The sequence below is a fragment of the Oncorhynchus keta genome, chromosome 35, assembly GCF_023373465.1.
Source record: "Oncorhynchus keta strain PuntledgeMale-10-30-2019 chromosome 35, Oket_V2, whole genome shotgun sequence".
Lineage (NCBI taxonomy): Eukaryota > Metazoa > Chordata > Actinopteri > Salmoniformes > Salmonidae > Oncorhynchus > Oncorhynchus keta.
Genome location: NC_068455.1, coordinates 68,560,109 through 68,574,280, shown reverse-complemented (window position 1 = coordinate 68,574,280; position 14,172 = coordinate 68,560,109). Strand labels below are relative to the sequence as shown.

The window sequence follows — 14,172 nt, the reverse complement described above, 5'->3', positions numbered from 1 at the left end:
TTAATTGGACTCGTTCTGGCATTTCTAGATGTTTTGTTCAGATTAGGAACACACTACTAGAAACAACAGCACCTGCTTTAACATCTGCAAATCTGTGTACGCGACCAATAAACTTTGATTTGGAGTGTCTCACCAGTGTGTCTGTCTCGGAGAGGGCCTCTACCTCCAGGTTACGACTGTGAGAGTGTTTCATCTGCTCTCCCTGCTGGAGACACACAGGAAACACAGTCACACCTCACCTGCAGGGAATCTCAATCCTTCAGTCTCTCCCCCTTACTCTAACATCCCTCTCGTCTGTCTCCATTCTGTTTACAACCCATCTACAAGATGTTTCTCCCTCCCTCCCTCTCTCTCCCCTCCTCCCTCCCTCTCTCCTATCCTTTCTCCCTCCTCCCTTCTCTCTCTCTCCCCCTCCCTCCTCTCTCCCCTCCTGTCTCCCCCTCTCCCCTCCTGTCTCTCCTCCCCTCCTGTCTCTCTTTCTCCCTCCCTCCCTCCTCTCCCCTCCTCCCTCCCCCTCCCTCTCCCTCCTCCTCCCTCCCCCTGTCTCCCCCTCCCTCTCCCCTCCCCTCCTGTCTCCTCCCTCCTCCCCTCCCTCCCTCCTGTCTCCCTCCTCTCCCCTCCTGTCTCCCTCTCTCCCCTCCTCCTCCTCCTGTCCCTATCTCCCCCTGCTGTCTCCCCCTCCCTCTCTCCCCTCCTGTCCCTCTCTTTCCCCTCCCTCCCTCTCTCCCTCCTGTCTCTCTCCCCCTCCCTCCCCTCTCCTCCCCTCCCTCCCTCCCTCCCTCCTCTGTCTCCTCCCTCCCTCCCCCTCCCCTCCCCTCCCTCTCCCCTCCTCCCCCCCTCCTCTCCCCTCCTGTCTCCTCTCTCTCCCCTCTCCCCTCCCTCTCCCCTGTCTCCCTCCTCCTCCCCTCTCTCTCCCCCTCCTCCCTCCCCTCTCTCCTCCTGTCTCCCTCTCTCTCCCCTCCTCCTCTCTCTCCCTCCTGTCTCCCTCTCCTCCCTCCTCTCCCTCCCTCTCCCCCTCTCCCTCCCTCTCCTCCCCTCCTGTCTCCCCTCTCTCTCCTCCTGTCTATCCTCCCCTCCTCCCTCTCTCTCCCCTCCTCCTCCCTCCTCCCTCTCCCCTCCTCCCTCCCTCCCTCTCTCCCCTCCTGTCTCTCTCTCCCTCCCCTCCCCTCTCCCTCCTGTCTCTCTCTCTCTCTCTCCCCTCCTCCCTCCCCTCCCCTCCCTCCCCTCCTCCTTCCTTCCTTTCCCCCTCTCCCCCCTCCCTCTCTCTCCCCCTCCCTCTCTTCCTTCCTAGCTCTCTCCACCCTCTACCCCCGGACGCTCTCTCCCCACTCCCCTCTCCCCTCCTCCCTCTCTCTCCCCCCCCTCCCTCCCCCTCTCTCTCTTCCTTCCTAGCTCTCTCCACCCTCTACCCCCCGGACGCTCTCTCCCCTCTCTCCTACCCTTCCCTCCCCTCCATCTTACTTACAGGGTTGAAGCAGGCGTCACGTCCCAGGCTCCCCCCTCTGCTGTTCAGACTGGTGATCTCTGTCTGAGAGCTGGACTGAGACATCCCCTCAAAGAACGGCCTGGATGGCCACACACAGAGGAGCAATATATGTTAGCACAGATTGAAACACTTTTCTGTCACATTTTTAAACCAATCACATACACCGTTCCCTAATCTATCAAGTTCTAATGATCAAGACCGAATGCCAAGTTCAACCGAAGATTCTGAATCCATTTCACCATCCATCTATTCATTTGATTAGTGGAATACTGGCTTGATAAACTGATGAGAATCGGATGTTTAGGAATGACAAGTGTTCATAAACATACCAGTGTTCATAAACATACCAGTGTTCATAAACATACCAGTGTTCATAAACATACCAGTGTTCATAAACATACCAGTGTTCATAAACATACCAGTGTTCATAAACATACCAGTGTTCATAATCATACCAGTGTTCATAAACATACCAGTGTTCATAAACATACCAGTGTTCATAAACATACCAGTGTTCATAAACATACCAGTGTTCATAATCATACCAGTGTTCATAAACATACCAGTGTTCATAATCATACCAGTGTTCATAAACATACCAGTGTTCATAAACATACCAGTGTTCATAATCATACCAGTGTTCATAAGCATACCAGTGTTCATAAACATACCAGTGTTCATAAACATACCAGTGTTCATAAACATACCAGAGTTCATAAACATACCAGAGTTCATAAACATACCAGAGTTCATAAACATACCAGAGTTCATAAACATACCAGTGTTCATAAACATACCAGAGTTCATAAACATACCAGTGTTCATAAACATACCAGAGTTCATAAACATACCAGTGTTCATAAACATACCAGTGTTCATAAACATACCAGAGTTCATAAACATACCAGAGTTCATAAACATACCAGAGTTCATAAACATACCAGAGTTCATAAACATACCAGAGTTCATAAACATACCAGTGTTCATAAACATACCAGTGTTCATAAACATACCAGAGTATTCTCAATAACAGTAGAATGTACTGTCATTTCTTGACCAGCAGAGGGGGCAGCATACCGAGGTACTAACTGTCCGTAACTGCACTTCCTTTGTGCCTGTTTTCTCTGTTCCTACGTCCCTTATATGGGAATGTATACTTCACACAGAGACTCAGGAGCGTTGATTCCTCTATAGGCCTCTTACATATACGTTGTTGACTGTTTGGGTTAGACGCACTGCGGGTTCTGGCTGTGTGTGGCACCATAACAGCTACCTGAGTTTAGGTTTGGGTGTGCTGAGGATGCTGTCCGTCTCCTCCATCTCTGGTCCGCTGTCAGAGGGGTTGTACATCTCCAGACTGTCATACAACTCATCTAAATCCTCCTCCACTTCCTGGATCTGTTCTCTAGAGACATGCTCCAGACCAAAACCCACCTGCACACACACACAGGGGCATTAGCAGTGATCAAATACATGGATACACACACACACACACACACACACACACACACACACACACACACACACACACACACACACACACACACACACACACACACACACACACACACACACACACGGGCATTAGCAATGATCAAATACATGGATGATACACACACAAACACACAGTGGCATTAGCAGTGATCAAAACACACACACACACACACACACACACACACACACACACACACACACACACACACACACACACACACACACACACGACTCTCAGCACTGCATAGTACATAGTACATAGCACACCGCATAGTACACAGTACATAGTGCACTGCATAGTACACAGTACATAGTACACTGCATAGTACACCGCCAAGTACACCGCATAGGACACTGCATAGCACATAGTACACCGCATAGCACATAGTACACCACATAGTACACTGCATAGCACATAGTACACCGCATAGCACATAGTACACCACATAGTACACCGCATAGCACATAGTACACCGCATAGCACATAGTACACCACATAGTACACCGCATAGCACATAGTACACTGCATAGCACATAGTACACCGCATAGCACATAGTACACCGCATAGTACACTGTATAGTACACTGCATAGTAAATAGTACACTGCATAGTACATAGTACACCGCAAAGCACATAGTACACTGCATAGTAAATAGTACACTGCATAGCACATAGTACACTGCATAGTACACCGCATAGCACACTGCATAGTACACTGTACACTGCATAGTACACCGCATAGTACAATGCATAGTACATTGCATAGTACACCGCATAGCACATAGTACACTGCATAGTACATAGTACACCGCATAGTACATAGTACAATGCATAGTGCATTGCATAGTACACCGCATAGTACATTTCATAGTACACTGCATAGTACACTGCATAGCACACTGCATAGTACACTGTATAGTGCATAGTACACTGCATAGCACACTGCATAGTACACTGTATAGTGCATAGTACACTGCATAGTACACCGTATAGTGCATAGTACACTGCATAGTGCACTGTATAGTGCATAGTACACTGCATAGTACACTGTATAGTGCATAGTACACTGCATAGTACACCAACACCTTCAATTACAATGATACTTTGTGCACCAGGCACAGAAAAGGTGTTCAGAGATGAGTGAAGGAAGCAAAACAGAGAGGGGGAAAACTGCAGAGAATTTGAGAGACATTTTATATCTCTTAGTCAATAAGTACGAGAGACAGAGAGAGATAGGAGAGAGAGACAGAGAGAGACAGGAGTTAGAAAGACAGACAGACAGAGAGAGAGACAAAGAGAGAGAGACAGAGAGAGAGACAGAGAGAGATAGGAGAGATGAGAGAAGGAACAAAGACAGAAAGAGATAGAGAATTTGAGAGACATTTTATATCTCTTAGTCAATAAGTACGAGAGACAGAGAGAGATAGGAGAGAGAGACAGAGAGAGACAGGAGTTAGAAAGACAGACAGACAGAGAGAGAGACAAAGAGAGAGAGACAGAGAGAGAGACAGAGAGAGATAGGAGAGAGAGAGACCGACAGAGACAGAAAGAGATAGATAGGAGAGAGCGAGAGAGACAGAGCGAGAGACAGAGATAGGAGAGAAGAGAGAAACGGAAAGGGAGAGAGAGAGACAGACAGAGAGGAGAGAGACAGAGAGAGACAGAGAGAGATAGATAGGAGAGAGTGAGAGAGAGACACAGAGAGAGAGAGAGAGAGAGAGAGAGAGATAGGAGAGAGCGAGAGAGAAACGGAAAGGGAGAGAGAGACAGACAGACAGACAGAGATAGGAGAAACAGACAGACAGAGAGAGATAGATGTGAGAGACACAGAGAGAGAGAGATAGATAGGAGAGAGCGAGAGAGAAGAGAGAAACGTAAAGAGAGAGAGAGAGACAGACAGAGACAAAGAGAGAGAGAGTGAGAGAGAGACACAGAGAGAGAGAGATAGAGAGACAGAGATAGATAGGAGAGAGCGAGAGAGACAGAGCGAGAGACAGAGTTAGGAGAGAAGAGAGAAACGGAAAGGGAGAGAGAGAGACAGACAGAGAGGAGACAGACAGAGACAGAGAGAGATAGATAGGAGAGAGTGAGAGAGAGACAGAGAGAGAGAGAGAGAGAGAGAGATAGGAGAGAGCGAGAGAGAAACGGAAAGGGAGAGAGAGACAGACAGAGACAGACAAAGATAGGAGAAACAGACAGACAGAGACAGAGAGATAGATAGAGAGAGTGAGAGACACAGAGAGAGAGAGATAGGAGAGAGCGAGAGAGAGAGAGAGAAACGTAAAGAGAGAGAGAGACACAGAGACACAGAGAGAGATAGGAGACAGACAGAGAGACAGAGAGATAGATAGGAGAGAGCGAGAGAGAAGAGAGAAACGTAAAGAGAGAGAGAGAGAGACAGACAGAGACACAGAGAGAGAGAGAGAGTGAGAGAGAGACAGAGAGAGAGAGAGATAGGAGAGAGCAAGAGAAACGGAAAGGGAGAGAGAGAGACGCTTACCTCATCTGAAACTTTGAATCTTTTCAGCAGGGCCACAAACTTCTGCTTGATGTTGGGTTGCTGTAAAAGAGACCAGGATGATTTTCCGCTGAGTCAAGTGTTCTGTCTAATGACCAACAGAACCACGAGTTAATGGATAACTGTCTACCAGCCACCTGGGCCGTCCCTCCCTGTTTCAGACCCTTTTCTATTGTTGCTGCCTCTTGATTAGGACGCTGTGTAATCGGTGCGTGTTGGTGGCAGGAAAGTCAGGCGCAGGAGAATGAACTTGGTAAAACGGAGTTGTTTAATAAATGCTGATAAATCTCCAAAAACCAAAATGTACAAAATAACAAAAGTGGGTACACACCAACATAATACATGTACATCACATACAATCAAACAATCTCCGACAGGGACATGGGGGGAAACAGAGGGTTAAATACACAACATGTAATTGATGGGATTGGAACCAGGTGTGATGGAAGACAAGACAAAACCAATGGAAAATGAAAAATGGATCAGCGATGGCTAGAAGACCGTTGACGTCGGCCGCCGAACACCGCCCGAACAAGGAGAGGGACTGACTTTGGCGGAAGTCGTGACACCCTGTCTACAAAGACAGTAATGAATATCAACTGGACTGCAGGACTAGAAAACAGATCAGTTGAGGTGGCTAATGCTAATGCTAATGCTAATGCTGACGATGATGAAGATCATAATTAAATGCATGTTGGATAGCGTACAGTGTAATGTGTCATTAAGGGGATATTACAGCCATGGCCTCATTCTGCGCTGTTTGCTGGCCGCAGGTGGTGTGACTGGGGAGTAGTGTGTGTGTGTGTGTGTTTGTGTCCACAGGCGGTGTTGTTAGGGAGCAGTGATGACAGACAGCCCCACCGTGACCTTCACAAGACAAACCCATTAATAACCCTCCCTCCCGATGTCACACACACACACACACACACACAACATAACATAAATACAGCAAAGACTTATACAAACCCCTGATACACTGCCCGTGTCACTACAAATCGCTGCCTCATCGCAATTTACGGAGCTGCCGACAAGTGTATGTTAATCGGTTTTGGCCGTGTGTGTGTGTGTGTATATGTGTGTATATGTGTGTATGTGTGTGTGTGTGTGTGTGTTTTGTTTGCGTGGGTGATTGGGTAAATTGTCTGAATTGTCTGTTTTCCTCCCGGGACACTGGCTGACTGAGAGGGATGGAGAGAGAGGAGATAGAGGGAGAGGCTGACTGAGGAGAGGGATAGAGAGAGAGGAGGATAGAGGGAGAGGCTGACTGAGGAGAGGGATGGAGAGAGAGGAGGATAGAGGGAGAGGCTGACTGAGGAGAGGGATGGAGAGAGAGGAGATAGAGGGAGAGGCTGACTGAGGAGAGGGATAGAGAGAGAGGAGGATAGAGGGAGAGGCTGACTGAGGAGAGGGATGGAGAGAGAGGAGATAGAGGGAGAGGCTGACTGAGGAGAGGGATGGAGAGAGAGGAGATAGAGGGAGAGGCTGACTGAGGAGAGGGATGGAGAGAGAGGAGGATAGAGGGAGAGGCTGACTGAGGAGAGGGATGGAGAGAGAGGAGATAGAGGGAGAGGCTGACTGAGGAGAGGGGTGGAGAGAGAGGAGATAGAGGGACACTGGCTGACTGAGAGGGATGGAGAGAGAGGAGGATAGAGGGAGAGGCTGACTGAGGAGAGGGATGGAGAGAGAGGAGGATAGAGGGAGAGGCTGACTGAGGAGAGGGATGGAGAGAGAGGAGATAGAGGGAGAGGCTGACTGAGGAGAGGGATGGAGAGAGGGGAGATAGAGGGAGAGGCTGACTGAGGAGAGGGATGGAGAGAGAGGGGATAGAGGGAGAGGCTGACTGATGAGAGGGGTGGAGAGAGAGGAGATAGAGGGAGAGGCTGACTGAGGAGAGGGATGGAGAGAGAGGAGATAGAGGGAGAGGCTGACTGAGGAGAGGGGTGGAGAGAGAGGAGATACAGGGAGAGGCTGACTGAGGAGAGGGATGGAGAGAGAGGAGATAGAGGGAGAGGCTGACTGAGGAGAGGGATGGAGAGAGGAGATAGAGGGAGAGGCTGACTGAGGAGAGGGATGGAGAGAGAGGAGATAGAGGGAGAGGCTGACTGATGAGAGGGGTGGAGAGAGAGGAGATAGAGGGAGAGGCTGACTGAGGAGAGGGGTGGAGAGAGGAGATAGAAGGAGAGGCTGACTGAGGAGAGGGATGGAGAGAGAGGAGATAGAGGGAGAGGCTGACTGATGAGAGGGGTGGAGAGAGAGGAGATAGAGGGAGAGGCTGACTGAGGAGAGGGGTGGAGAGAGGAGATAGAGGGAGAGGCTGACTGAGGAGAGGGATGGAGAGAGAGGCTGACTGAGGAGAGGGATGGAGAGAGAGGAGATAGAGGGAGAGGCTGACTGAGGAGAGGGATGGAGAGAGAGGAGATAGAGGGAGAGGCTGACTGATGAGAGGGGTGGAGAGAGGAGATAGAGGGAGAGGCTGACTGAGGAGAGGGATGGAGAGAGAGGAGATAGAGAGAGAGGCTGACTGAGGAGAGGGATGGAGAGAGAGGAGGATAGAGGGAGAGGCTGACTGAGGAGAGGGGTGGAGAGAGAGGAGACAGAGGGAGAGGCTGACTGAGGAGAGGGATGGAGAGAGAGGAGATAGAGGGAGAGGCTGACTGAGAGGGATGGAGAGAGAGGAGGATAGAGGGAGAGGCTGACTGAGGAGAGGGATGGAGAGAGAGGAGATAGAGGGACACTGGCTGACTGAGGAGAGGGGTGGAGAGAGAGGAGATAGAGGGACACTGGCTGACAGAGGGATGGAGAGAGAGGAGGATAGAGGGAGAGGCTGACTGAGGAGAGGGATGGAGAGAGAGGAGATAGAGGTAGAGGCTGACTGATGAGAGGGATGGAGAGAGAGGAGATAGAGGGAGAGGCTGACTGAGGAGAGGGATGGAGAGAGAGGAGGATAGAGGGAGAGGCTGACTGATGAGAGGGATGGAGAGAGAGGAGGATAGAGGGAGAGGCTGACTGAGGAGAGGGATGGAGAGAGAGGAGATAGAGGGAGAGGCTGACTGAGGAGAGGGATGGAGAGAGGAGGAGATAGAGGGAGAGGCTGACTGAGGAGAGGGATGGAGAGAGAGGAGGATAGAGGGAGAGGCTGACTGATGAGAGGGGTGGAGAGAGGAGGATAGAGGGAGAGGCTGACTGAGGAGAGGGATGGAGAGAGAGGAGATAGAGGGAGAGGCTGACTGATGAGAGGGGTGGAGAGAGAGGAGATAGAGGGAGAGGCTGACTGAGGAGAGGGGTGGAGAGAGGAGATAGAGGGAGAGGCTGACTGAGGAGAGGGATGGAGAGAGAGGAGATAGAGGGAGAGGCTGACTGATGAGAGGGGTGGAGAGAGAGGAGATAGAGGGAGAGGCTGACTGAGGAGAGGAGAGAGGAGATAGAGGGAGAGGCTGAGAGGAGAGGGATGGAGAGAGAGGCTGACTGAGGAGAGGGATGGAGAGAGAGGAGATAGAGGGAGAGGCTGACTGATGAGAGGGGTGGAGAGAGAGGAGATAGAGGGAGAGGCTGACTGAGGAGAGGGATGGAGATAGAGGGAGAGGCTGACTGAGGAGAGGGATGGAGAGAGAGGCTGACTGAGGAGAGGGATGGAGAGAGAGGAGATAGAGGGAGAGGCTGACTGATGAGAGGGGTGGAGAGAGGAGATAGAGGGAGAGGCTGACTGAGGAGAGGGATGGAGAGAGAGGAGATAGAGAGAGAGGCTGACTGAGGAGAGGGATGGAGAGAGAGGAGGATAGAGGGAGAGGCTGACTGAGGAGAGGGGTGGAGAGAGAGGAGACAGAGGGAGAGGCTGACTGAGGAGAGGGATGGAGAGAGAGGAGATAGAGGGAGAGGCTGACTGAGAGGGATGGAGAGAGAGGAGGATAGAGGGAGAGGCTGACTGAGGAGAGGGATGGAGAGAGAGGAGATAGAGGGACACTGGCTGACTGAGGAGAGGGGTGGAGAGAGAGGAGATAGAGGGGACACTGGCTGACAGAGGGATGGAGAGAGAGGAGGATAGAGGGAGAGGCTGACTGAGGAGAGGGATGGAGAGAGAGGAGATAGAGGTAGAGGCTGACTGATGAGAGGGATGGAGAGAGAGGAGATAGAGGGAGAGGCTGACTGAGGAGAGGGATGGAGAGAGAGGAGGATAGAGGGAGAGGCTGACTGATGAGAGGGATGGAGAGAGAGGAGGATAGAGGGAGAGGCTGACTGAGGAGAGGGATGGAGAGAGAGGAGATAGAGGGAGAGGCTGACTGAGGAGAGGGATGGAGAGAGGAGGAGATAGAGGGAGAGGCTGACTGAGGAGAGGGATGGAGAGAGAGGAGATAGAGGGAGAGGCTGACTGATGAGAGGGGTGGAGAGAGGAGGATAGAGGGAGAGGCTGACTGAGGAGAGGGATGGAGAGAGAGGAGATAGAGGGAGAGGCTGACTGATGAGAGGGGTGGAGAGAGAGGAGATAGAGGGAGAGGCTGACTGAGGAGAGGGGTGGAGAGAGAGGAGATAGAGGGAGAGGCTGACTGAGGAGAGGGATGGAGAGAGAGGAGATAGAGGGAGAGGCTGACTGATGAGAGGGATGGAGAGAGAGGAGATAGAGGGAGAGGCTGACTGAGGAGAGGGATGGAGAGAGAGGAGATAGAGGGAGAGGCTGACTGATGAGAGGGGTGGAGAGAGAGGAGATAGAGGGAGAGGCTGACTGAGGAGAGGGGTGGAGAGAGGAGATAGAGGGAGAGGCTGACTGATGAGAGGGGTGGAGAGAGAGGAGATAGAGGGAGAGGCTGACTGAGGAGAGGGATGGAGGGAGAGGAGGATAGAGGGAGAGGCTGACTGAGGAGAGGGATGGAGAGAGAGGATAGAGGGAGAGGCTGACTGAGGAGAGGGATGGAGAGAGAGGAGGATAGAGGGAGAGGCTGACTGAGGAGAGGGATGGAGAGAGAGGAGATAGAGGGAGAGGCTGACTGAGGAGAGGGATGGAGAGAGAGGAGGATAGGGGGAGAGGCTGACTGAGGAGAGGGATGGAGAGAGAGGAGATAGAGGGAGAGGCTGACTGAGGAGAGGGATGGAGAGAGAGGAGGATAGAGGGAGAGGCTGACTGAGGAGAGGGATGGAGAGAGAGGAGATAGAGGGAGAGGCTGACTGAGGAGAGGGATGGAGAGAGAGGAGATAGAGGGACAGGCTGACTGAGGAGAGGGATGAGAGAGAGGAGGATAGAGGGAGAGGCTGACTGAGGAGAGGGATGGAGAGAGAGGAGATAGAGGGAGAGGCTGACTGAGGAGAGGGATGGAGAGAGAGGAGATAGAGGGAGAGGCTGACTGAGGAGAGGGATGGAGAGAGAGGAGGATAGAGGGAGAGGCTGACTGAGGAGAGGGATGGAGAGAGAGGAGATAGAGGGAGAGGCTGACTGAGGAGAGGGATTGAGAGAGAGGAGATAGAGGGAGAGGCTGACTGAGGAGAGGGATGGAGAGAGAGGGATAGAGGGAGAGGCTGACTGAGAGAGGGGTGGAGAGAGAGGAGATAGAGGGAGAGGCTGACTGAGGAGAGGGATGGAGAGAGAGGAGATAGAGGGAGAGGCTGACTGAGGAGAGGGGTGGAGAGAGAGGAGATAGAGGGAGAGGCTGACTGAGGAGAGGGATGGAGAGAGAGGAGATAGAGGGAGAGGCTGACTGAGGAGAGGGATGAGAGAGAGGAGATAGAGGGAGAGGCTGACTGAGGAGAGGGATGGAGAGAGAGGAGATAGAGGGAGAGGCTGACTGAGGAGAGGGATGGAGAGAGAGGAGATAGAGGGAGAGGCTGACTGAGGAGAGGGTGGAGAGAGAGGAGATAGAGGGAGAGGCTGACTGAGGAGAGGGATGGAGAGAGAGGAGATAGAGGGAGAGGCTGACTGATGAGAGGGATGGAGAGAGAGGAGATAGAGGGAGAGGCTGACTGAGGAGAGGGATGGAGAGAGAGGAGGATAGAGGGAGAGGCTGACTGATGAGAGGGATGGAGAGAGAGGAGATAGAGGGAGAGGCTGACTGAGGAGAGGGATGGAGAGAGAGGAGATAGAGGGAGAGGCTGACTGAGGAGAGGGATGGAGAGAGGAGGAGATAGAGGGAGAGGCTGACTGAGGAGAGGGATGGAGAGAGAGGAGGATAGAGGGAGAGGCTGACTGATGAGAGGGGTGGAGAGAGGAGGATAGAGGGAGAGGCTGACTGAGGAGAGGGATGGAGAGAGAGGAGATAGAGGGAGAGGCTGACTGATGAGAGGGGTGGAGAGAGAGGAGATAGAGGGAGAGGCTGACTGAGGAGAGGGGTGGAGAGAGGAGATAGAGGGAGAGGCTGACTGAGGAGAGGGATGGAGAGAGAGGAGATAGAGGGAGAGGCTGACTGATGAGAGGGGTGGAGAGAGAGGAGATAGAGGGAGAGGCTGACTGAGGAGAGGGGTGGAGAGAGGAGATAGAGGGAGAGGCTGACTGAGGAGAGGGATGGAGAGAGAGGCTGACTGAGGAGAGGGATGGAGAGAGAGGAGATAGAGGGAGAGGCTGACTGATGAGAGGGGTGGAGAGAGAGGAGATAGAGGGAGAGGCTGACTGAGGAGAGGGGTGGAGAGAGGAGATAGAGGGAGAGGCTGACTGAGGAGAGGGATGGAGAGAGAGGCTGACTGAGGAGAGGGATGGAGAGAGAGGAGATAGAGGGAGAGGCTGACTGAGGAGAGGGATGGAGAGAGAGGAGATAGAGGGAGAGGCTGACTGATGAGAGGGGTGGAGAGAGGAGATAGAGGGAGAGGCTGACTGAGGAGAGGGATGGAGAGAGAGGAGATAGAGGAGAGGCTGACTGAGGAGAGGGATGGAGAGAGAGGAGGATAGAGGGAGAGGCTGACTGAGGAGAGGGGTGGAGAGAGAGACAGAGGGAGAGGCTGACTGAGGAGAGGGATGGGGAGAGGCTAGAGGGAGAGGACTGAGAGGGATGGAGAGAGAGGAGGATAGAGGGAGAGGCTGACTGAGGAGAGGGATGGAGAGAGAGGAGATAGAGGGACAGGCTGACTGAGGAGAGGGGTGGAGAGAGAGGAGATAGAGGGACACTGGCTGACAGAGGGATGGAGAGAGAGGAGATAGAGGGAGAGGCTGACTGAGGAGAGGGATGGAGAGAGAGGAGATAGAGGAGAGGCTGACTGATGAGAGGGATGGAGAGAGAGGAGATAGAGGGAGAGGCTGACTGAGGAGAGGGATGGAGAGAGAGGAGATAGAGGGAGAGGCTGACTGAGGAGAGGGATGGAGAGAGAGGAGATAGAGGGAGAGGCTGACTGAGGAGAGGGATGGAGAGAGGGGGATAGAGGGAGAGGCTGACTGAGGAGAGGGATGGAGAGAGAGGAGATAGAGGGAGAGGCTGACTGAGGAGAGGGATGGAGAGAGAGGAGGATAGAGGGAGAGGCTGACTGAGGAGAGGGGTGGAGAGAGGAGGATAGAGGGAGAGGCTGACTGAGGAGAGGGATGGAGAGAGAGGAGATAGAGGGAGAGGCTGACTGATGAGAGGGGTGGAGAGAGAGGAGATAGAGGGAGAGGCTGACTGAAGAGAGGGGTGGAGAGAGGAGATAGAGGGAGAGGCTGACTGAGGAGAGGGATGGAGAGAGAGGAGATAGAGGGAGAGGCTGACTGATGAGAGGGGTGGAGAGAGAGGAGATAGAGGGAGAGGCTGACTGAGGAGAGGGATGGAGAGAGAGGAGATAGAGGGAGAGGCTGACTGATGAGAGGGGTGGAGAGAGAGGAGATAGAGGGAGAGGCTGACTGAGGGGTGGAGAGAGGGATGGAGAGGCTGAGAGGAGAGGGATGGAGGAGAGGCTGACTGAGGAGAGGGATGGAGAGAGAGGAGATAGAGGGAGAGGCTGACTGAGGAGAGGGATGGAGAGAGAGGAGATAGAGGGAGAGGCTGACTGAGGAGAGGGGTGGAGAGAGAGGAGATAGAGGGAGAGGCTGACTGAGGAGAGGGATGGAGAGAGAGGAGATAGAGGGAGAGGCTGACTGAGGAGAGGGATGGAGAGAGAGGAGATAGAGGGAGAGGCTGACTGATGAGAGGGGTGGAGAGAGAGGAGATAGAGGGAGAGGCTGACTGAGGAGAGGGGTGGAGAGAGGAGATAGAGGGAGAGGCTGACTGAGGAGAGGGATGGAGAGAGAGGAGATAGAGGGAGAGGCTGACTGATGAGAGGGGTGGAGAGAGAGGAGATAGAGGGAGAGGCTGACTGAGGAGAGGGGTGGAGAGAGGAGATAGAGGGAGAGGCTGACTGATGGAGAGAGAGGCTGACTGAGGAGAGGGATGGAGAGAGAGGAGATAGAGGGAGAGGCTGACTGAGGAGAGGGATGGAGAGAGAGGAGATAGAGGGAGAGGCTGACTGATGAGAGGGGTGGAGAGAGGAGATAGAGGGAGAGGCTGACTGAGGAGAGGGATGGAGAGAGAGGCTGACTGAGGAGAGGGATGGAGAGAGAGGAGGATAGAGGGAGAGGCTGACTGAGGAGAGGGGTGGAGAGAGAGGAGACAGAGGGAGAGGCTGACTGAGGAGAGGGATGGAGAGAGAGGAGATAGAGGGAGAGGCTGACTGAGAGGGATGGAGAGAGAGGAGGATAGAGGGAGAGGCTGACTGAGGAGAGGGATGGAGAGAGAGGAGATAGAGGGACAGGCT

General features: G+C 52.9%; 1 protein-coding gene across 2 annotated transcripts in view; it reads right to left on the bottom strand.

Annotated features, from left to right (window-relative positions):
• The window catches only part of LOC118369185 (phosphofurin acidic cluster sorting protein 1-like), a 118,086-nt gene that overhangs the window by 17,721 nt on the left and 86,193 nt on the right, over nucleotides 1–14,172 (bottom strand). Inside the window, exons 8-11 of one of the 2 annotated variants that reach the window (XM_052497437.1) lie at nucleotides 5,482–5,541; nucleotides 2,760–2,920; nucleotides 1,466–1,565; nucleotides 134–205 (exon numbers count right to left, since the gene is read on the bottom strand). In XM_052497437.1, coding sequence (XP_052353397.1) covers nucleotides 134–205; nucleotides 1,466–1,565; nucleotides 2,760–2,920; nucleotides 5,482–5,541 — 393 coding nt within the window. The remainder of the gene's footprint in view (nucleotides 1–133; nucleotides 206–1,465; nucleotides 1,566–2,759; nucleotides 2,921–5,481; nucleotides 5,542–14,172) is intronic. The other variant, XM_052497438.1, reaches the window with a different exon arrangement.